The 25,230-nt window shown below is 42.9% G+C and overlaps 1 protein-coding gene across 2 annotated transcripts in view; it reads left to right on the forward strand.

Annotated features, from left to right (window-relative positions):
• dpy19l1l (dpy-19-like 1, like (H. sapiens)) overlaps positions 1–25,230 on the forward strand; it is a 127,561-nt gene that overhangs the window by 36,955 nt on the left and 65,376 nt on the right. For both annotated transcript variants that reach the window (XM_063056854.1, XM_063056865.1), the window contains exon 13: positions 11,526–11,606. In XM_063056854.1, coding sequence (XP_062912924.1) covers positions 11,526–11,606 — 81 coding nt within the window. The remainder of the gene's footprint in view (positions 1–11,525; positions 11,607–25,230) is intronic.

The following is a 25,230-nucleotide window of genomic DNA, read 5'->3' on the forward strand; positions in this document are numbered from 1 at the left end:
CGCTCAAATTTCTGGCATACTGCTAGTGTCTTGAACAACTGAAGACTGATGCAAGATACTTAAGTTCATCCCATTTCTTTGTCTCCAGTACAACTTCTCCAGTGTTATTTTCCAGTGGTCTGATATCCACTGTCACCCCTCTTAAACTCTTTATATATCTGGGGAAAAAAAACTGTTTGTATCCTCTTTTATATTATTGGCTAGCTTACTCTTATTCGCTTCTTCTCTCCTAATGGCTGTTCTAGTTGCCTTCTGTTGGTTTTTAAAAGCTTCCCAATCCTCTAACCTCCCACTAATTTTTGGCATATAATCTCTGATTTGCTTTTGTTGTCTTTGACTTCCCTTGTCAGCCATGGTTGCCTTATCCTCCCTATAGAATGCTTCTTCATCTTTGGGATATACCTATCCTGCACCCTCCAAATTGCTCCCAGAAACTCCAGCCATTGCTGTTTTGCTGTCATTCCTGCTATTATCCCCTTCCAATCAACTTTGACCAGCTCCTCTCTCATGCCTCTGTAATTTCCTTTACTCCACTACATCTTACTTTAGCTTTTCCTTCTCAGACTGCAGGGTGAAATCTATCATATTATGATCTCTGGCTCCCAAGGGTTCCGTTACCTTTAACTCCTGGATCAAATCTGGTTTATTACACAACCAGAATTCCCTTTTCTCGAGTGGGCTCAGCCATAAGCTGCTCTAAAAAGCCATCTGGTAAGCATTCTTCAAATTCCCTCTCTTGGGATCCAGCATCAACCTGATTTTCCCATCTTCCTGTATATTGAAATCCGCCATGATTATCATAACATTGCCCTTTTTACATGCCTTCCTTGGACCTATCCAAGTCTTTCTTAAATGATATTATCATACCAGGTGCAATATACTTACTCTGGCAGATCATCCTATATACTTACCACCCTTTGCATGAAGGTCCCATCTAAATCATTCCCCTCTCAACCTAAATCTATGCCTTCTAGTTTTAGATTCTCCTACTCTGGGGAGAACACTGTTATGACCTACCCTATCCACACTTATCATCATTTTGAAGCATATTACAAGGTTGCTCTCATTCTCCTATGATCCAAGGAGTAAAGACCTAACCTGGCCAACTTCTCCCCTAACTCAGGCCCTCTAGTCCTGGCAACATCTTTTAAAATCTTTTCTGTATTTTTCCAGCGTAACCTTTAAGAGAGTTACTTTCCTATAACAAGGTGACCAAAGCTATACACAATATTCCAGTGTGGTCTCCGTAGTTCAGTGCTCCTGCAGTATTTTTTGCCCAAGGATGTTGCTTCTTTGGACTGTCTGAACAGCAAGGATTCAGTGGCTTTCTGCTTGGCTGCAATCTGTTAAGTTGTCCTGCAATCTCAAAATTTCTTTCCCTATGTAGAAATAGTAATGGGCTTTCTGCTCTTTTAAGAGTCATCTGTTTTCCCAAATGAGTATGCTTCCAATGGGTGCATGGATTTCATCCAGAAAATGTATGGACCGTATTCTTTTAAAATAAGTCAGTACTGATGTTTAATTTCTTCTGGTTTATACCCATGGGAAATCAAAGCTATATTATCTAGTGCAATGGTTCTGAACCTGTTTTTGCACATGGCCCATTTGTCACTCACTTACCTCTGTGGTCCCCACCCACCATAGTCTGTGTTAGTTGCTGGAGTTTTTTTGTGTTAATTGTACTAATTATTCTAATATACAGTCAATATTTAGGATTTAACAGGTTATAAATATTGTATGTTAAAGATAATGTTACAGGTGTATATGAGAAATAAAATGGTTTCAAAGCTCTGAATAGGATAATTATAATCTTCCAACCAGCAATGAAAATGCACTTAATATTGTTTCTTAGGGTGTTTAGTGAGATCTTTGCGATTAATGCAAACTAGTGAGTTTTTGAATATCTGGTTGCAACTTGGTTGAAGATATCAAAGATCACCCCTTTTCTCAACATCAAGACCGTTATGAGCTTTTGATAGCAGGTGAAGAGCTTGCGTAAACCAGATTCAACTAGTTAAGAGGTGGGACTACCAATTAAAAACAACTTCGCTTTCTCCCAGAGCTGTGGAAACTTATTTTGAATACTGCATGTAATCCAGAAATTTTGCTTGCTGTGTTTGAATTTTGCTTGAGCTGTTATATTATTCTACAGCTCAATAAGACATTCTTGCAATGTGTTGTCAACATCATTCACATTCACCCCAAATGGATTCACCATCCAATCTAGAAAATGCATCTCTAGCAGGTCTCTGAACCAAACTTCCATATCAGTGTGTGTTTGCTTCATATGGTCAAGATATACAATCAAATCATCATCTTGCAGTTAAATTTCCACTGAAGGAAATTGCATAAACTTGCACAGTCCAATAATGCTGCTGAAAAGTTTGAATTTTCCAAGGAAAGCAGTAATAACCTCTTTGCATGATACGAGATTGTAGTTCTTTCCTTCTAACTGTTCAGTTTTTCAAGTATATCTGACAGATAAAATATATCAGACTTAGCAGTGACAATTTGTTCTCCAAGCTGCTTATCACTTAGAAATGCTTCAAAACTATCAAGAAAAATAAATTGAACTTCCTTTCAAAATATTATAAGTACCAGGTGCAAACCTCTCACCTGGCTTGTACAGTGGTATGCAAAAGTTTGGGCACCCCTGGTCAAAATTTCTGTTTCTGTGAATAGCTAAGTGAGTAAAGGATGACCTGATTTCCAAAAGACATAAAGTTAAAGATGACACATTTCTTTAATATTTTAAGCAAGAAAACTTTCTTATTTTCATCTTTTACAGTTTCAAAATAACAAAAAAGGAATAGGGTCCGAAGCAAAAGTTTGGGCACCCTGCATGGCAGTACTTAGTAACACCCCCTTTGGCAAATATCACAGCTTGTAAACACTTTTTGTAGCCAGCTAAGAGTCTTTCAATTCTTGTTTGGGGGACTTTCGCCCATTCTTCCTTGCAAAAGGCTTCTGGTTCTGTGAGATTCTTGGGTTGTCTTGCATGCACTGCTCTTTTGAGGTCTATCCACAGATTTTCAATGATGTTTAGGACGGGGGGCTGTGAGGGCCATGGCAAAACCTTCAGCTTGTGCCTCTTGAGGTAGTCCATTGTGGATTTTGAGTTGTGTTTAGAACCTGTTGTAAAAGCCATCCTCTTTTCATCTTCAGCTTTTTTACAGACGGTGTGATGTTTGCTTCCAGAATTTGCTGGTATTTAATTGAAGTCATTCTTCCCTCCACCAGTAAATGTTCCCCTTGCCACTGGCTGCAACACAAGCCCAAAACATGATCGATCCACCCCCGTGCTTAACAGTTGGAGAGGGGTTCTTTTCATGAAATTCTGCACCCTTTTTTCTCCAAACATACCTTTGCACATTGCGGCCAAAAAGTTCTATTTTAACTTCATCAGTCCACAGGACTTGTTTCCAAAATGCATCAGGCTTGTTGAGATGTTCCTTTGAACCTTTTGAATAGAACTTTTGCATGCCACTGTATAAAAACTTGGCTTATTAGCTAACTCTGCTAACAGCCACATGACTCAGCAGTGAGAAGACCACCTTTCATAAGCAATACACGTCCAGGGTCAGTATGATTTGGGGTTCAAGCAAACAGGAAAGTTGGGATGTTCGAATTAAGGAACTTTGATTGTTGCGAATGCTGTGTAAATACTGCCCGTACTCAATTAGCAGTCACCAAGAAATTGCAGATTGTACACCAGTATGAAATTACACAAAGAATATTTACTAACTTTCAACTTTATCAAACAATTAATAGGAGAAGAAAATGTAAATAAATAAAAAGGCCCATTATAGTTAACCAGTCTACATGTGCATATAAACATTGGAGCTTATTTCTGGAGTAGGCGCATGTATCGCTTTACTCACGTGTGGATCCCACGTTCTGCGCGAAAGACACCAGCCACAGTTTGAACTTCCCTCATGATTTCAGGACCCTCAATCCATTTGCAAATGGAGGTAACATATCTCACCATGGGGTTGACATTACACTGTTCCCAGGTGCATTATATATCAGCCTATCTGGGGGTTTCCTAATTCTGAAACCTTCTTCAGCCTCAGGCACTCCTTATGACTGTTCCTGTTTACTCGGGCATGCCTCCCAAGCTATCACTCGTATCTTCTAGTGACTCAGGTTCCCCTGCCATTAAACTGAACTCCGCTTCATCCCCAATTATATTGGAGCCCAGGTCAAGCAGGTGCTGCCAAACATCTTCAAGCTTCGCTGATCCTAACTGGACCTCACTCGGAAAAGGGTGTCCTCTGTCATTCTAGCTACTCCTCCAGGACGTAACATGACAGGTTTAGATGTTTATGCTCATCATACTGCTTGGGAGAAATTTGTACCTTTTCAAATGCAGCTCTGAATACTGGGTGAATGGACAAATTTTTCAAAAAATTCTCTCCACTTCTTGCATACTCCCACGAGCCTTCTCACAATGGGAGTATTTGTGCCCATAAGCATGGAAGTTTCATCTTTTTCAACCAGATTTGGGCAGCCAACACTCGTGTATGAAGAGTCTCAGCTACTCCAAAATCTGCCTCTGAAAACTCCAGTTTCAATGACAAGTAGCCATCATACAGGTAGTCATCAGTACTACGGCCCCAAAATTCCTAGGCCACTGAGTGGGGTCAAGAGGTCATGTATTGGTTGTAAAAAGGATCTGTAAAGTAAAGTAACTTGAGAACGTGTCAAATTTGGTTCTGAAATGTCCTCAATCTGTATGGATACATCCGAGCTTGGTCCCACTAAACCTTAAGGAATAGGGTTTTGCACTTGCATATTTCTCTTGATACACTCATTAGAATGTATTCTCTCTGAGATGCCAGCCAGTTCCTTTACTGGGTCCCTTTGTACTTTTGCTTCTTTTCTTCTCTGTTTGATTAACTGCTGACATTTCGAAGCTTTTCCTTTCCTAAACAGTCTCGCTTGAAATGTCCCTCTTCTCCACAGTTGTAACAGAAAATACCGGTTGCCTCTCTGGTCAAAAGACCCTTTTCAGCAACATTCCTCTGCTTAGTGAGGCCTACAGGTGGGTCATGTTTCCCAACGGACATTTCATGTTTAGCTGAAACATTAGCAGACATCCATCGAGTCAGCTCAACTTGGGCGTTTCACCTCATTCCTCAAAATCTCTATGCCTGTGGCATCACTTTAGCAGCAGAGGCTTCCACTGAAGACTTTACTTGGCTTTTAGAAATGTACCGCTTCTCAATCATAAGACCATAAGATATAGGAGCAGAAGTCGGCCATTCGGCCCATCGAGTCTGCTCTGCCATTCAATCATGGGCTGATCCAATTCTTCCATTCATCCCCACTCCCCTGCCTTCTCCACACACCCTTTGATGCCCTGGCAAATCAAGAACCTATCTGCTTCTGCCTTAAATACACCCAATGACTTGACCTCCACAGCCGCTCATGGCAACAAATTCCACAGATTTAGCACCCTCTGACTAAAGTAATTTCTCCACATCCCTGTCTAAAAGGACATCCTTCAATCCTGAAGTTGTGACCTCTTGTCCTAGACTCCCTTACCATGGGAAATAACTTTGCCATATCTAATCTGTTCAGGCCTTTTAACATTTGGAATGTTTCTATGAGATCCCCTTCATTCTCCTGAACTCCAAGGAATACAGCCCAAGAGCTACCAAACATTCCTCAAACGGTAACCCTTTCATTCCTGGAATCATTCTTGTAAATCTTCTCTGAACCCTCTCCAATATCAGTATATCCTTTCTAAAATAAGGAGCCCAAAACTGCACACATAAGTGTGGTATCACGAGTGCCTTATAGAGCCTCAACATCACATCCCTGTTCTTATATTCTGTACCTCCAGAAATGAATGCCAACATTGTATTCGTCTTTTTCACCACCTACGCAACCTGGAGGTTAATCTTTAGGGTATTCTGCACAAGGACTCCCAAGTCCCTTTGCATCTCTGCATTTTGAATTCTCTCCCCATCTAAATAATAGTCTGCCCGTGTATTTCTTCCACCAAAGTGCATGACCATACGCTTTCCAACATTGTATTTCATTTGCCACTTCTTTACCTATTCCCCTAAACTATCTAAGTCTCTCTGCAGGCTCTCTGTTTCCTCAGCACTACTTGCTCCTCCACCTATTTTTGTATTATTGGCACATTAAGCACAAATCTATTAATCCTATAGTCCACATCATTATCATACATTGTGAAAAGCAGTGGTCCCAATACCGACCCTTGTGGAACTCCACTGGTAACTGGCAGCCAGCCTGAATAGGATCCCTTTATTCCCACTCTGTTTTCTGCTGATCAGCCAATTCTCCACCCATGCTAGAAACTTCCCTGTAATTCCATGGACTCTTATCTTGCTAAGCTGCTTCATGTGCGTCACCTTGTCACAGGCCTTCTGAAAAACCAAGTACTCCACATCTATTGCATCTCCTTTGTCTACCCTGCTTGTAATTTCCTCAAAAAAACTGCAGTAGGTTAGTCAGGCAGGATTTTCCTTTCAGGAAACCATGCTGGCTTTGGCCTATCTTGTCATATGCCTCCAGCTACTCTGTAATCTCATCCCTAACAATCATGTTTTCCTCCTGTCTAACTTTTCTGAGTAACCTGGTAAAATATGGAGGAGGGTGCATCTTGTGGGTCATTTGAATACGTAGAGCAGTCATGTCATGTGACAATGCACCCTTCCCAATTTGCTCCACCTTCAGGCAATTTCTCTCAGACAGTTGAATGCCCCGTTTGTGGCACAAACACTGCAGCAGTTTCTCCAGCCTGAAAAGGTAGGCAGACAACTTTTCTACTTCCTCCTGGAATGTGTGCCTAAACTTAATCATAAGATTGGCTGAACTTTCAGTAGTGCCAACAGCATCTTCCAAAGCTAGCAAGTAATTAGCTGATGTGGCAATTGGTCTCTCTACCTTTAGGAACCTCACTATATTAGCGACTGGACCCTTTCAACTTCCTGCCAGTCTCTGTTTTTTCATATTACCTGAGTGCTGCCATTCATCTAGTAACTGGGATTCTGGTTAACCCAAGCCTCATATTCTTCTTCCCCATCGGCTGTGGGCTTAACTCCAGAGAATATTCTACGCCTGCAATAACTTTGGCTTTCCACAGGTACACTTCGGCATTTATCAACCAGTGATGTAATAGCTGAAACCAGGTGAGAACTTAAATCAACAGCTGAAAGACATTGGACTTCTCACATCAAACAATTCCTTTCCCTCACTTTGCAGAAATGAGAACAACTTGTCATTAAATTCTCCACCCTCAGCTACATTCCTCCCTTCCCTAGAGATATGAACTGGCCATGGCACCACCTCTCCAGGTGGCCCTATCCTATCAGGCAGAGCGACTTCAGTCTCGTCACTGGCAGTTTGGACTAACATGGCATTTATACCAGCAGATTGGTCAAAATGCCGTTCAGTCAGTGTAACTTTACCTTACACTTTTACAGACCTCGGCACTCTGAGTAGCAGCTTGTCGGGAATTCAGACATCCACCCCGCTCAGAACACAAGCTTTACATGAGGATACCCTCTTTGTATTGCACTAGACCTTAATCCCAGTGGCAGCCATCATAACGTACCTTAATTATGATGCACCGCACTTTCCACAAATGCTAGTTTAAGGGTTTAACACACAAATAAACCACTTAATCAATCCTTATACAGCATTCACACAGCATCCGAATCCCGGTCAAGCCCCCACAAACCAACCCTCAAACCGGGCTCGTATACGAACTTGGCTTGTTAACTTACTGTGCTAACAGTCATGTGACTCAGCAGTGAGAAGGCTACCTTTTATTAGCATAGCAGTAGCAATCTTACCCAGGCCATTACACAGGGATTTAATAGAAGTTGTAGTGGTGGATAGTGATGCAGCGATAGACTTTCTAACTGTCCGCCTCTTCACAGTTTCACCATTTCTGACAGATGAGCCCACTACAGTTTTCATGTCATGTTTATAACACGCATGGGTCAGTGGAAGGCGAACAGAATCAGCCTCCTGCTGCCTAACGACTGACAGGCCTGCTCAATCTGCTGTTTGATTTGGGGGTAGATGTGGAGCGGAGTCATTCAGGATTCCAATTAAATTGCACTCACTAAGTTCATCTCTTTTTATTCATATACATGTACTTTGGTGATATTTCATCAAAACAATAAACTTATGGCCTATTCAGTAACTCCTGTAGCCCCCAGTCTTGTTTCTTTCTTGTGGTCTCCTGAGGTGCCATGTGGCCCATGTTAAGAGCTGTTGATCTAGGCAAATATTTTTACATTCTTGACTGGCATGGCAGCCTTGCTAAGGCAAAATACTTTAAGGTGCTGCAAATTTGGAATAACAACCAAGTAGCGGAGTATTCAAGGACATTTTCAACTTCTCACTACTACGGGCAGAAGTTCCCACTTGCCTCAAAAAGGCAACAATTATACCAGTGCCTAAGAAGAATAATGTGGGCTGCCTTAATGACTATCGCCCAGTAGCACTCACATCTACAGTAATGAAATGCTTTGAGAGGTTGGTTATGACTAGACTGAACTCCTGCCTCAGCAAGGACCTGGACCCATTGCAATTTGCCTATTGCCACAATAGGTCAACGACAGACACAATCTCAATGGCTCTCCACACAACCTTAGACCACCTAGGCAACACAAGCATCTACGTCAGGATGCTGTTCATCGACTATAGCTCAGCATTTAATACTGTCATTCCCACAATCCTGATTGAGAAGTTGCAGAACCTCGGCTTCTGTTCCTCCCTCTGCAATTGGATCCTCGACTTCATAACCAGAAGACCACAGTCTGTGCAGATTGGTGATAACATATCCTCCTCGTTGACAGTCAACACTGGGGCATCTCGGGGGTGTGTGCTTAGCCCACTGCTCTACTCTCTGTATACACATGACTGTGTGGCTAGGCATAGCTCAAATACCATCTATAAATTTGCTGAAGATACAACCGTTGCTGGTAGAATTTCAGGTGGTGACGAGAGGGTGTACTGGAGTGAGATATGCTAACTAGTGGAGTGGTGCTGCAGCAACAACCTGACACTCAACGTCAGTAAGATGAAAGAGCTGATTATGGACTTCAGGAAGGGTAAGACGAAGGAACACATACCAATCCTCACAGAGGGATCAGAAGTGGAGAGAGTGAGCAGCTTCAAGTTCCTCAGTGTCAAGATCTCTTCGGATCTAACCTGGTCCCAACATATCAATGTAGTCATAAAGAAGGCAAGTCAGCAGCTATAGTTTATTAGGAGTTTGAAGAGATTTGGCATGTCAATAAATACACTCAAAAACTTCTATAGTTGTACTGTGGAGAGCATTCTGACAGGCTGCATCACTGTCTGATATAGAGGGGCTACTGCACAGGACCAAAAGAAGCTGCAGAAGGTCATAAATCTAATCAGCTCCATCTTGGGTACTAGCCTACAAAGTACCCTGGACATCTTTAGGGAGCGGTGTCTCAGAAAGGCAGCGCCATTATTAAGGACGTCCAGCACCCAGGGCATGCCCTTTTCTCACTTTTATCATCAGGCAGGAGGTACGGAAGCCTGAAGGCACACACTCAGTGATTCAGGAGCAACTTCTTCCCCTCTGCCATCCGATTCCTAAATGGACATTGAAGCTTTGGACACCACCTCACTTTTTAAAAAACTATACAGTATTTCTGTTTTTGCATTAAAAAAATCTATTCAATACACATAATTGGTTTACTTGTTTATTTATTATTATGTTTTTTTTCTGTCTGCTAGATTAGGTATCGCATTGAACTGCTGCTGCTAAGTTAACAAATTTCACGTCACAACCCAAATCATTGGTATATACACTTGAAATTTTGTCATAGAGCATATTTAACACCGAGAATTAGACATCAACTGGGACTGGTTCCTGACCCTTATTGCTCATTTTGCCCAGACGGAGCCATTGGCTATTTTTTACATGTTGTATGGGAATGCCCAGGGGTTTTTGATTTGTGGGGGAAGGTTATCAGTACTCTTACAGAACTAACAGGGGTACAATTACCAATGGACCCCGCTGTACATCTTCTAAATGATGACTCCCACCTTTCCCTTACGGAAAAAACACGCAAAATCTGGCTGGCAGGCTTGACTGCAGCTAAGAAGATTGTAGTCCAGCGCTGGAAACCTCCCCATGATATTTCAAATACTCACTGGCTTCAGAGCTTTTTTGGACATTTCTTACCTGGAACTTTCATCAGCAAGAGTAAATGATGCACGACCAAACAGAATCATAATGTGGACAAATTTGATATCTAACTTAAAAGATCATTTGTTAAAATAGGAATGCTTTGTCTGTGTATGTACTACTATTCAGTTGATTGGGGGAGGGGAGAGGGTTGGGGGGGAGAGAGGGGTGGAGGGAGGATGGTGATGAAGGTTGGGGGGTGGCTGGGTTAAACAGTCAAAATGTAATTGGCAACTGGTTGTATTGAATGTAATTTGTTGGTGTTGCAATAAAAAATTAATAATAAAAAAAACAAATTTCACGTCACATGCAGATGATAATAAACCTGATAATGATTCTGATTCTGATAGTGGTCAAGTAGCCCAGTTGCATCCTGGAGAGAGAACGAGGGGAATGTTTAAGAAATGAAAATGAAAAGGGCCTTTTCTTCACTCCGAGAATCAAGAAGTGTTCTTTGTCTTCATTCTTCACCTTCTTCCTCTTATGCCACATTGTCTCCTCCCTTCTTCTTTCAGCATTTTCAATGTATCATTCCTTCCATTGGAGATCCACTCTCCAATTAGATCCTTCTAACCATGACTCCATCTACAAAAGTACAGAATGTTGAACATTGACAACTTCTACCTACTGGCCAAGGCTCCAAATGTTTTCAGGTGGAGCAGTAATTCAAATGCCTTACTTTTGAGTTTTGATGCAGTCTTTTCTCTCCTATAGCAACAAACTTTACTGATAAGCAGACTATTCTTAACCCAACATTGCATTCTGCAATTTTAGATCAAAGCCTCCGCTCCCATTATTGTGGGGCAACAGTTTTTGGTAATAATTCTGTCTCTAACATTGTTATTTTTTTCCCCATTTGTTGTAAACTTTTGCACGTTCTTTAATCTTTTTGCTATTGTATTTCATTGTATTCCTTTTCTTTTTTCTCTATTTTTGAGCACAAACATGCAACTGACGCTATTTTAAAGCTGTTCACTCTAAACATGGTGTGGTGTCTAATGGCCACACAAGTGCACGTGGCTGATGTTAGTTAGAAATTGTTCATCAACAGTTTTCTGTTTCAGTATGTGGCATAGTGTCCCAAATCCCAGCAATTTTTTTGATTAGTTTTTGTTCTTTAAGAGCTGTCCTAAATAAGTGGCTGCCCCAATTAACTGATGGCTCAATTAACTGGAATCCACTGTATTGTAAAATAACAAGTTTGCGAGTGTATTTCTCAAACTGAAATTTGCCATGTGTTTTAAATATATGTTTTGTGTGCAAGTAGAGTGTAATGATGCAAATATGATCTCTATTATTTGTAAATCTTTTGCAGATAGCTAAAGGAACTGTCTGGCTTGTTGGAACCATAATCCTCAAATTTGTGGCTTCTAAACTGTTAGGAGTTACTGATGATGTAAGTATCCACATTATGAAAGAAATATATTAAACTTGCAAAAAAGGATTTGTGTTGCCTGTGATCTGGGCTGACATTTACGTGTTGGGCGGCATCTAATTGATTGTTTATTTCGGCTTTTTTCTTAAAGATGCTGCTGGGTGCATTCTGGCTACCGCTGCATTCTTCGCGGCAATGTATTGGTCCGCGGCCCGGAGATTGGGGACCATTGGTTTAGATGATAGAAATCTAGATGATTGGTGTCGAGGGGGGATTGAACAACAAGAATTAAAAATTTAATATCAAGCTTAATCCAGTAGAGATCTAGAAAGGCACTGGCGATAGTGGCGATAGTTCCTGGTGCCAGTTAGAACACAGGCAGCATGTTGAATGAAGAAGGTTGATAAGGGATCAGGAGTAATTGAGCCTTGAGATAACAATGGTGTTGATGGGGGGGGGGGGTTCTGCAACAGAATGGCCTGTGTTACAGAAATACAGCAATGGAAGACGTTCTAATCTGTTCACTTATTTATTATGATTTGGTAAATGCTTGGCTAATTAAGCAAGGTATTGCTGCAGCTGTGGAGTTGTTTTATTTTTCTTCAGTCATGTTTTTCATCTAACTCTGTAATCTGTGGTCAATACACTGCAATGCTTTTCACCACGGGGCCTGAAGGTTAGGTGTTGCTTCAGAGACTTAACGCTAAATCTAGTCTTACACATCTGGGTAAAATACTAAGGCAGTGCTGCACTGGCAGAAGTACAATTTTGAAAGATGTTAAATGAAAGCTGGAAATCTGGACTCAAACATAAAAGAATGTGCAGTAAAGAGAATTATCCTTGGAGCCATGGAGCATACTTATCCCAACGGAAAAGGGAAGCATATGGAAGAGTTAGCAAGCTGAAATGAAATGGGGCCCTTGTGGAAAATGAAAGGACAAATAGGAAATCAAGAGGACTGAAGGGGACCATGAAATGTTCTTGGAAAGTAGGATTAAAGAGAATCTCAAGGCATTTATATTTCCATTAAAAACAAGAGGGTAACAGGCAGAGGGTAGAACCACTCGAGGACAAAGAAGGAAATTTATGTCAGGAGATAGGAAATGGGTGAGGTACTAAATGAGTACTTCACATCGGTATTCATGAAGGAAAAGGACATAGATGGCAGCAAGATCGAGGAGGAGTATACTTTATTCTATGCTATGTTGATATCAAGAAGGAAGAGGAAAGAGGACAGTACAGAAACAGGCCTACTAAGTCTGCTCTGGCCATCAACCAGCTATGCTCACTAACTCCACATTAATTTTTATTCACCTTGCATTCTTATTGACTACCCTTCCCCACTCTCCCCTCTCCCCATCCCTTGATTCTTCCATTCACCTATGTACTACGGACAATTTACATATCTTTGGAATGTGAGGGAAATCCAGAACAACTGGGTGGGGGAGCGGAGGGGCCCACATGGAGAATGTGTAAACATCACAGAGGCAGCATCAGAGGTTGGGATTGAACTCAGGGCTCTGGCACTATGAGACAGTAACTACCAAGCTATGCCACTGTGCCCCTAATAACAACATGAAAGCGGCCATGTTCTTTATAGCAATTCAATTTCTAGTTCATATCAATAACATATTTCAATACCTTAAACCCAAGGAGCTATGGCACTGCATCTGCAATAAAAAGAACAAACTTCTCTCCCCACCCCCATGCACCTCCATCCCAGCAACAACATGTGTAGGAACATAATGGTATGAAAATTTTGTTCCCAGTTATGTTGCAACCTTGACATTTCAGTTCATTGAGGATTTGTTTGAGAAAAATATTCTTTGTTTGTGTAAATAAAAGCCATTTAGTAACTCTCTTGAAGTGCATTAAAAACTAGAAACATAGAAAACCTATAACACAATATAGGCCCTTCGGCCCATGACGCCATGCTGAATATGTACTTACTTTAGAAATTACCTAGGGTTACCCATAGCCCTCTATTTTTCTAAGCTCTTATCCAGGAGTCTCTTAAAAGACCCTGTCGTATCCGCCTCCACCACCGTTGCCAGCAGCCTGTTCCACGTACTTACCACCCTCTGCATAAAAGAAAAACTTGCCCCTGATATCTCCTTTGTACCTACTTCCAAGCACCTTAAAACTGTACCCTCTTGTGTTAGCCATTTCAGCCCTGGGAAAAAGCCTCTGACTATCCACACGATCAATGCCTTTCATCATCTTATACACCTCTATCAGGTGACCGCACATCCTCCGTTGCTCCAAGGAGAAAAGGCCAAGTTCACTCAACCTATTCTCATACGGCATGCTCCCCAACCCTGGCAACATCCTTGTAAATCTCTGCACCCTTTCTATAGTTTCCACATCCTTCCTGTAGTGAGGTGACCAGAACTAAGCACAGTACTCCAAGTGGGGTCTGACCAGGGTCCTATACAGCTGCAACATTACCTCTCGGCTCTTAAACTCAGTCCCACAGTTGATGAAGGCCAATGCACTGTATGCCTTCTTAACCAGACAATCAACTTGAGCAGCAGCTTTGAGTGTCCTGTGGACTCGGACCCCAAGATCCCTCTGATCCTCCACACTGCGAAGAGTCTTACCATTAATACTATATTCTGCCATCATATTTGACCTACCAAAATGAACCACCTCACACTTATCTGGGTTGAACTCCATCTGCTACTTCTCAGCCCAGTTTTACATCCTATCAATGTTCTGCTGCAAACTCTGACAGCCCTCCACACTATCTACAACACCCCCAACCTCTGTGTCATCAGAAAATTTACTAACCCATCCCTTCACTTCCTCATCCAGGTCATTTATAAAAATCACGAAGAGAAGGGGTCCAGACCAGATCCCTGAGGCACGTCACTGGTCACCCACCTCCATGCAGAATATGACCCATCTACAACCACTCTTTGCCTTCTGTGGGCAAGCCAGTTCTGGATCCACAAAGCAATGTCCCCTTGGATCCCATGCCTCCTTACTTTCTCAATAAGCCTCGCATGGGGTACCTTATCAAATGCCTTGCTGAAATCCATATACACTGCATCTACTGCTGTACCTTCATCAATGTATTTAGACACATCCTCAAAAAATTCAATCAGTCTCATAAGGCACAACCTGCCTTTGACAAAGCCATGCTGACTATTCCTAATCATATTATTCCTCTCCAAATGTTCATAAATCCTGCCTCTCAGGATCTTTCTCCATCAACTTACCAACCACTGAAGTAAGACTCACTGGTCTATAATTTCCTGGGCTATCTCTACTCCCTTTCTTGAATAAGGGAACAACATTTGCAACCCTCCAGCCCTCCGGAATCTCTCCTGTCCCCATTGATGATGCAAAGATCATTGCCAGAGGATCAGCAATCTCCTCCCTTGCCTGCCACAGTAGCCTGGGGTATATCTCATCCGGTCCCAGTGACTTATCCAATTTGATGTTTTCCAAAAGCTCCAGCACATCCTCTTTCTTAATGTCAAGCTTTTCAGTCCACTGTAAGTCATCCCTACAATCGCCAAAGTCCTTTTCTGTAGAGAATACTGAAGCGAAAGTATTCATCAAGTATCTCTGCTATCTCCTCCGGTTCCATACACACTTTTCCACTGTCACATTTGATAAGTCGTAATCTCTCATGTCTTATCCTCTTGCTCTTCACATACTTGTAGAATGCCTTGGGGTTTTCCTTCTGTTTGCCAAGGCCTTCTCATGGCCCCTTCTGGCTCTCCTAATTTCATTCTTAAGCTCCTTCGTGCTGGCCTTATAATTTTCTAGATCTCTATCATTACCTAGTTTTTTGAACCTTTTGTAAGCTTTTCTTTTCTTCTTGACTAGATTTTCAACAGCCTTTGTACACCAAGTTTCCTGTACCCTACCATCCTTTCCCTATTTCATTGGAACGTACCTATTGCAGAATGTCACGCAAATATCCCCTGAACATTTGCCACATTTTTTCAGTACATTTCCCTGAGAACATCTGTTCCCAATTTATACTTACAAGTTCCTGGGTGATAGCTTCATATTTCCCCTTACTCCAATTAAACGCTTTCCTAACTTGTCTGTTCCTATCCCTCTCCAGTGCTATGGTAAAGGAGATAGAATTGTGATGACTATCTCCTAAATGCTCTTCCACTGAGAGACCTGACACCTGACCAGGTTTATTTCCCAGTATCAGATCAAGTACAGCCTTTCCTCTTGTAGGCTTATCTACATATTGTGACAGGAAACCTTCCTTAACACACCTAACAAACTCCCCTGCATCTAAGCCCCTTGATCTAGGAAGGTGCCAATCAATATTTGGGAAATTAAAATCTCCCACCACGATGACACTTATTATTACATCTTTTCAGAATCTGTCCCCCTATCTGCTCCTCGATGTCCCTGTTACTATTGGGAGGTCTATAAAAGACACCCAGTAGAGTTATTAACCTCTTCCTGTTCCTAACTTCCACCCACAGAGACTCAGTAGACAATCACTCCATGACTTCCTCCTTTTCTGCAGCTGTGACACTATCTCTGATCAACAGTGCCATGCCCCCACCTCTTTTGCCTCCCTCCCTGTCCTTTCTGAATCTTCTAAAACCTGGCACTCTAAGTAACCATTCCTGCTCCTGAGGCATCCAAGTCTCTGTAATGGCCACAACATCATAGCTCGAAGTACTGTACTGATCCACGCTCTAAGCATGAAGGTGGGTGTTCCAAGGATTTGGTGGTATATATTTCACAGGTTATTGAGAAAGCCAAGAGAGGGGATTTCTGGAGTCTTGACAGAGATACAAGTATATGGCATTTTGGTATGAGGGTATCCATTAAGTGGCAGGAATCTTACGAGCATTAATAAACAAAGGGATCTTAGAGTGCAAGTCTAGAGCTGCCAAAAGTGGTAACAAAAGTAGATAAGGTGGTTAAGAAAGCACGTGGCATACTTCCCTTTGCTCCTTTGGTGTTGTGAATAAAACTTTGCAAATCATGTTGCAGCTGTATAAAGCATTTGGAGTATTGTGTACAATTGTGATTGTTGAATTACAGGAAGGATATGGAATCTTTGGAGAGGATGCAGAAGACGTTTACCATTAGGTTTTTTGGATTGGAGAGTATTACTTATAAGGAGAGGCTGGCTGAGGGATGAACTGATACAAGTATATAAAATTATAAGAGAATGTTTTAAACATGATAGAGTGGGAGGGATAGCATTACTAGTCAGGAAAAATGTCATGGCAGTACTCAGGATAGAGTAGAGAACTTATTTGCTAAGGCTATATGGGTAGAACTGAGGAATGGGAAAGGGATCACAAGCAAGAGAAAATCTGCAGATGCTAGAAATCAAAATAATATACGCAAAATCCTGGAGGAACTCAGCTGGTCAGGCAGCATATATGGAAAAGAGTAAACAGTGAATATTTGGGGTTTTGGCCCAAAATATTGACTGTTTACTCTTTTCCATAGATGCTGCCTGGCCTGCTGAGTTCCTCTGGCATTTTGTGTGTAATACTGAGAAAGGACTGACCACGTTAATGTGATTATATTACAAACCATGTCTGTGGGACTGTGAGGAGCACATTTGTAGAGAGATCGCAAACTTATGGTAGGAATGGAAGGTGTGATAGAAGATTATTGTAACTTTCCCCATATTGACTGGGATTCCCATACTGTAAAAAGGCTGGGATGGGATAGTTTATCAATTGTGTTCAGGATCGTTTCCTTAATGAGTACATAGAGGTCCCAACTAGAGAAAGAGTGTGATACTAGATTTCTATTAGGGATTGAGACAGGGAGGTTACAGACTTTTGTCTGTAGGGGAGTCCTTTGCATCTAGAGATCATAATGCCATCGGTTTCAAGATAATTATGGAGGGTAGGTTTGGTCCTTGGGTTGAGATTCTAAATTGGAGAAAGAGCAATTTTGATGGTATCAGAAAGGATCTGGCAAGTGTGGTTTGGGACAGGTTGTTTTCTGGCAAAGGTGTACTTGGTAAATGGGAGGCCTTCAAAGGTGAAATTCTAAGAGTACCGAGTTTGTATGTTCCTGTAAGAATAAAAGGTAAGGATAATAGTTTTATGAAACATTGGTTTTCAAGAGATAATGAGGCCCTGATTAAGGAAAAGAAGAAGGTGCTCAGCAGGTATAGGCACGAAGGAGCAAATGAGGTACTTGAGAGACATATAAGAAATGCAAGTAAACTCTTAGGAGGGAAATCAGGAGTGCTAAAAGAAGACATGAGGTTGCTCAAGCAGGCAAGCTAAAGGAGAATCCCAAAGGCTTCTACAGATATATTAAGAGCAAAAGGTAGCAAGGGACAAAGTTAGTCCTCCGAAGATCAGAATGGTCATCTATGCATGGAACCAAATGAGATGAGGGAGATCTTAAGCAACACACACACACAATGCTGGTGGACCGCAGCAGGCCAGGCAGCATCTATAGGAAGAAGTACAGTCGATGTTTCTGTTCAAGACCCTTCGTTAGGACTAATGGAAAAAAGAGATAGTAAGAGATTTGAAAGTGGGGGGGCGGGGGGGGGACACCCGAAATGATAGGAGAAGACAGGAGGGGAGGGATGAAGCCAAGAGCTGGGAAGTTGATTGGCAAAAGGGATACAAGGCTGGAAAAGGGAGATCTTAAAAGGATTTTTGCATCTGTATTTACTCAGGTGGACACAGTCTATAGAGGTGAGGCAAAGTAGCAATGAGGACATGAATCGTATACAGATTCGAGGTGGAATTGTTTGCTGTCTTGAGGCAAATTAGGGTAGCAGGGCCTGACATGGTGTTCCCTTGAACATTTACGGGATGCTACTGCGGATGCCTTAGCAGAGATACTTTTTAGATTATGAAGACACGCAGTGTTCTTTTATTGTCATTTAGTAATGCATGCACTAAGAAATGATACAATATTTCCTCCGGTGTGATATCACAAAACACAAGACAGACCAAGACTGAAAAAACTAACAAAACCACATAATTATAACATATGGTTACAACAGTGCAACAATACCAAAACTTGATGAAGAAGTCCATGAGCACAGTTAGAAGTTCAAAGTCTCTCAGATGTCCCACACCTCACGCAGACGGGAGAAGGAAGAAAAACTCTCCCTGCCATACCCGACCACGGTCCGACTCTGAGTCGTCCGAAAACTTCGAGCCTCCGATCAGCTCTCTGACACCGAGTTCCGAGCACCACCTCTATCTGAGCGATTCGACCTCAATCTCAGTCGCCAACAGCAGGCAAAGCCGGGGATTTTGAGGCCTTCCCTCCAAAGATTTATGACAGCAGCGAACGGGCGTTTCAGAAATTTCTCCAGATGTTCCTCTGTGCCTTCACTTCTGTCTCCATCAAATCAGAATTGTCCAAGGCCCCTATTTAACAGATACAATATTGTTTTTCACCGGGGGGCTACGCACATGTGGCGCACTGCACTCTCTCCTCCCGCCTTTAGACGTTCTTAGCCAGGGATAAGCTGCCAGAGGATTGAAAGATAACTAATGTTATTCTGTTTTTTAGGGAAGGCTCTTAAAAATAAGCCAGAAAGTTATAGTTCAATGAGCCTGACACTGGTAGTGTGCAAGCTACAGGAAGGTATATATAAGTATTACTGGATATATAAGTAATAAACACTGGATATGTAAGTATTTGGATGGACAGGGAATGATTAAGGATGACCTTGTGTGTGGTAGGTCGTGTGTAACCAATCCTATAGCGTTTTACGAGGAAGTTGCCAGGAGAGTTGATAAAAGGCAAAGCAGTGGATGTTGTCCACATGGAATTTAGCAAGACTTTTGACAAGGTCCTGCGTGATAGGTTGGTTAAGAAGGTTCAGTCACTTGATATTCAAGATCAGGTAGTAAATTGGATTAAAGATAAGCTGCGCAGAAGAAGCCAGAGAGTGGTGATAGTTTGGTGCCTTGCTGACTGGAGGCCAGTGACTAGTAGTGTGCTGCAGGGATCGTTGCTTGGTCCATTGTTCATCATCTTTGTCAACAATCTGGATGAAAATATAAACTGGATTAGCAAATTTGCGGATGACACCAAGATTGGGGTTGTAGTGGACAGCATGGAAGACAATCAAATCTTACAGCAGGATTTGGACCAGCTGAAAAAATTCCTAAAAATGGCAGAAGGAATTTAATGCAGTCAATATGAGATGTTGCACTTTGGGAAGACAAACCAGTGCAGGACTTGCACTGTAAGTGGTAGGCCATTGAGGAGTGTGGTAGAACAGAGAGATCTGGGAATACACATCCATAATTCCTTAGAAGTGGACAGGGACTGGCCATTGTTGGGAGTAGACCAGTGGCGAGAGTAGAAGCGACAGGCTTTGGCTCATTCAGGCTTCGGCAAGGTAAGTGGGTAGGTGGACTTTGTTTTTGGTTTTTCTTTGCATTTTTTTGAGGAAGAGAGAGCATGTCGGTAGGGTTAGTGTTTTGCTCTGGGTGTCAGATGTGGGAATCCTGGGAATCTTCCAGTCTCCCAGATGGCCACATTTGTGCCAGGTACACAGAGATGCAGCTCCTGAGAGACCGTGTTAGGGATCTGGAGCTGCAGCTCGATGACCTACAGTGTATTAGGGAGAGTGAACAGGAAATAGAGAGGAGCTACAGGAAGTTAGTTACCCAAAGGCTGCAGCAGTTAGATAAGTGGGTGATGGTCAGGGAAGTGAAGGGATGAGCTCAGATAGTAGAGAGCACCCTGTGGCCATCCCCCTCAGTAATCGTTATCTTGTTTTGGATGTAGTTGGGGGGGGGTGACCTGACAGAGGATGGGTCTCTGGCACTGAGCTTGGTTCTGTGGTGCAGAAGGGAAAGAGGAAAATGAGGAATGCGGTAGTCATAGGGGATTCCATAGTGAGGGGAACAGACAGGAGATTCTGTCAGCCTGATAGAGATACCCGCAAGGTGTGTTGCCTCCCAGGTGCCAGGGTACGGGATGTCTCAGATCGGGTGCAGAGTATTTTGAAGGGACGGGGTGAACAGCCAGAAGTCTTGGTACACGTTGGTACCAATGACATAGGTAGAAAAAAGGAGGAGGTCCTTAAGAGAGAATTGAGTGAGTTAGGTAGGAAGCTGAAAAGCAGGACCTCCGGGGTAGTAGTCTCAGGATTGCTGCCTGTGCCATGTGCTAGTGAGTGCAAGAATAGCATGATCAAGCATACTAATGTGTGGCTGAGAGACTGGTGTAGGGAGCAGGGCTTCAGATTCCTGGATCACTGGGGCCTTTTCTAGGGGAGGTACAACCTGTACAAAAAGGACGGGTTACACCTGAACCCAAAGGGGTCCAATATCCGAGAGGGCACATTTAATAGAGCTGTTAAGATGGGTTTAAGCTAATTTGGCAGGGGGATGGGAACCAAAGTGATAGGGTTGAGGAAGGGCAAAACAGAAATAAATCAAAGATAGCATTCCACAGAGATTATAGAAAGAACAGATAGGAGATGAGGCCTAATCACATTAAACCTGAGTTACAGGGCAATAGAGGCGTGGTGCACTTAAAACAGAAAGCGACAAATACTGGTCTGAAAGTGTTATTTGAATGCATGCAGCATAAGGAATAAAATGGATGATCTTGAAATTCAGCTACAGATTGGCAAATAGTCGTGGCCATCTCTGAAACTTGGCTAAAGGGTGGCTGCCATTGAGAGCTGAACGTCCAGGGATATACGGTGTATGGGAAAGATAGATTAGTAGACAGAGGGGGTGGTGTGGCTCTGTGTATAAAAAATAATATTAAATCATTAGAAAGAGATGACATAGGTTTGGAAGGTGTCGAAGGTTCTTTAACAGATTTGACATTGTGACCCCTACCCATCCCCCACATGAGCCATCTGTTGCCGGCCCCCAACCAACACATATTCCACTCTCCCCTCCTACCCCTCCTCACAGTCCCCCACCCTGCTCTCATGACTATACCCCTCCCCCACACGAAACCACCATGGTGGGCTTCACGGCTGAAGAGGTGAGAAGACAGCTGAAACGTCTCAACCCAAGCAAAGCTGCAGGACCGGATGGTGTCAGTACCAGGGTGCTCAAAGCCTGTGCCCCTCAGCTATGCGGAGTACTTTGCCATGTATTCAACATGAGCCTGAGGCTCCGGAGGGTTCCTGTATTGTGGAAGACGTCCTGCCTCGTCCCTGTGCCGAAGATGCCGCGCCCCAGCGGCCTCAATGACTACAGACCGGTGGCATTGACCTCCCACATCATGAAGACCCTGGAGAGACTTGTTCTGGAGCTGCTGTGGCCTATGGTCAGGCCACACTTAGATCCCCTCCAGTTCGCCTACCAGCCCCAACTAGGAGTTGAGGATGCCATCGTCTACCTGTTGAACCGTGTCTATGCCCACCTGGACAAGCCAGCGAGCACTGTGAGGGTCATGTTTTTTGACTTCTCCAGTGCGTTCAACACCACCTGCCCTGCTCTGCTGGGGGAGAAGCTGACAGCGATGCAGGTGGATGCTCCCCTGGTGTCATGGATTCTTGATTACTTGACTGGCAGACCACAGTACGTGTGCTTGCAACACTGTGTGTCCGACAGAGTGATCAGCAGCACTGGGGCTCCACAGGGGACTGTCTTGTCTCCCTTTCTCTTCACCATTTACACCTCCAACTTCAACTACTGCACAGAGTCTTGTCATCTTCAGAAGTTTTCTGATGACTCTGCCATAGTTGGATGCATCAGCAAGGGAGATGAGGTTGAGTACAGGACTACGGTAGGAAACTTTGTCACATGGTGTGAGCAGAATTATCTGCAGCTTAATGTGAAAAAGACTAAGGAGCTGGTGGTAGACCTGAGGAGAGCTAAGGTACTGGTGACCCTTGTTTCCATCCAGGGGGTCGGTGTGGACATGGTGGAGGATTACAAATACCTGGGGATATGAATTGACAATAAACTGGACTGGTCTAAGAACACTGAGGCTGTCTACAAGAAGGGTCAGAGCCGTCCCTATTTCTTGAGGAGACTGAGGTCCTTTAACATCTGCCGGACGATGCTGAGGATGTTCTACGAGTCTGTGGTGGCCAGTGCTATCATGTTTGCTGTTGTGTGCTGGGGCAGCAGGCTGAGGGTGGCCGACACCAACCGAATCAACAAACTCATTCATAAGGCCAGTGATGTTGTGGGGATGGAACTGGACTCTCTCACGGTGGTGTCCGAAAAGAGGATGCTGTCTAAGTTGCATGCCATCTTGGACAATGTTTCCCATCCACTACATAATGTACTGGGTGGGCACAGGAGTACATTCAGCCAGAGACTCATTCCACCGAGATGCAGCACAGAGCGTCATAGGAAGTCATTCCTGCCTGTGGCCATCAAACTTTACAACTCCTCCCTTGGAAGGTCAGACACCCTGAGCCGATAGGCTGGTCCTGGATTTACTTCATAATTTCCTGGCATAATTTACATATTACTATTTAACCATTTATTACTATTTTCTATTACTATTCTATTACTATTTATTATTTCTATGACTATTACTATCTACTATTTACTAATAGTAATACTACTATTACTATTCCTATTACTATCTATTATTTATGGTGCAACTGTGACGAAAACCAATTTCCCCCAGGATCAATAAAGTATGACTATGACTATGACTATGAAATCTCTATGGGCTGAGTTAAGAATTGGCAAAGGTAAAAGGACCCTAATGACAGTTGTATACAGGCCTCCAAACAGCAACCGGGATGTGGATTACAAGTTACAACAGGTATATAGAAAAGGCGTATCAGAAGGGCAATGTCATGATAATCGTTTAGGATTTTAACATGAAAGTGGATTGGAAAAACCAGGTGAGTACTGGACCTCAAGAGATGGTTTTAGAACAGCTTGTTGTTGAGCCCACTAGGGGATCGGCTGTGCTGGATTGGGTGTTTTGCAATGATTCAGAGGTGATATAAGAGCTTAAGATTAAGGAACCCATAGGGAACAGTGATCACAATATGATCGAGTTCATTTTGAAATTTGAGAAGAAGCTAAATTCCAATGTGTCGGTATTTCAGTGGAATAAAGGACATTACAATGGCATGAGAGGGGAACTGGCCAAGTTGACTGGAAAGGGGCTCTATCAGGAAGGACAGCGGAGCAGCAATGGCTGGAGTTTCTGCGAAAAATGAGGGAAGTGCAAGACAGAAACATTCCAAATAAGAAGAAATTTTCAAATGGAAGAAGGACACTACTGCGGCTGACAAGTGAAGTCAGAGCCAAAGTAAAAGCAAAAGAGAGGGCATACAAGGAAGCCAGAGCTAGTGGGAAGATAGAGGATTGGGAAGCTTTTAAAAACTTGCAAATGGAAACTAAGGAGGTCATTAGGAAGGAAAAGATGAATTATGAAAGGAAGTTGGCAACTAATATCAAGGAGATACTAAAAGCTACTAAAAGAATAAGATACTAAAAGCATAAGATACTAAAAGAAGATACTAAGTATATAAAGGGTAAAAGAGAGTCGAGGGTAGATATAGGACCAATACAAAATGACACTGGAGATATTGTAATGAGAGATACAGAAATGGCAGAGGAACTGAATGCATTTTATGCATCAGTCTTCACAGTGGAAGACGTCTGCAGTATACCGTACATTCAAGACTCCGGGAAGTGAAGTTTGTGCAGTGAAAATTACGATTGAGAAGGTGCTCAGGAAGCTTAATGGTCTGAGGGTGGGTTCATTTAGAACTGAGGTGTGGAAAAATTACTTTAGTCAGAGGGTAGTAAATCTGTGGAATTTGTTGCTACGAGCGGCTGTGGAGGTCAAGTCACTGGGTGTATTTAAGGCAGAGATAGATAGGTTCTTGATTAGCCAGGGCATCAAAGGGTATGGGGTGATGGCAGGAGAGTGGGGATGCCTGGAAGAATTGGATCAGTCCATGATTGAATGGCGGAGCAGACTCAATGGGCCAAATGGCCTACTTCTGCTCCTATATCTTATTGTTTTATTAAAAGTGGCATCACAGGTAGATAGGGTCATAAAGAAAGCTTTTGGGATAGTGGCTTTCATAAATTAATATATTGTGTACACAAGTTGGGATGTTATGTTGAAGTTGCATGAGATGTTTGATGAAGCCTAATTTGGAGTATTGTGTCCAGTTTTTGACACCTGCCTACAGGAAAGATATCAAAAAGATTGAATGAGTGCATAGAAAATTTTCAAGGTTTTAGCCTGGACGAGGACCTGAGTTATAGGGAAAGTACTACTACTACTACTTCTTCGACTCAGGCCAAGGGGGCCGACGTCGGGCACGATGACGGACTCTCCACTTCTCCCTCTCCCTCATCAGTGTGTTCAGTTCATCTACGTTAGCTGCGCCACTGTCTTCTAGGAGCGTGTTGACCATAGTCTTGGGAGGGCGCCCAGGGTTCATCCTCCCATGCTTGGGCTCCCATATGATGACTAGGCTGGCAGGTAGCTCGGGATGGTGTAGACAGTGCCCGCTGGTTGCAGTCTTCTCACCTCGATTTTTGTAGTGAGCATCAGTAGGTCGTCTTAGAGCCCGACGTTCGTCATGTGCTGTTGCCAGCTCACATCAAGAGCCATCCAGAGCATTCGTGTATCGCAACCATCTAGAGTGCATAGTCTTGGTGAGTGTCCATATCTCACATCCATACGTGAGAATGGACTCTATGACTGCCGTGAAGATCCTCTTTTTAAGCCCTCTGGTCAG

The sequence above is a fragment of the Mobula hypostoma genome, chromosome 1 (genome assembly GCF_963921235.1).
Source record: "Mobula hypostoma chromosome 1, sMobHyp1.1, whole genome shotgun sequence".
Taxonomy (NCBI): Eukaryota; Metazoa; Chordata; class Chondrichthyes; order Myliobatiformes; family Myliobatidae; genus Mobula; species Mobula hypostoma.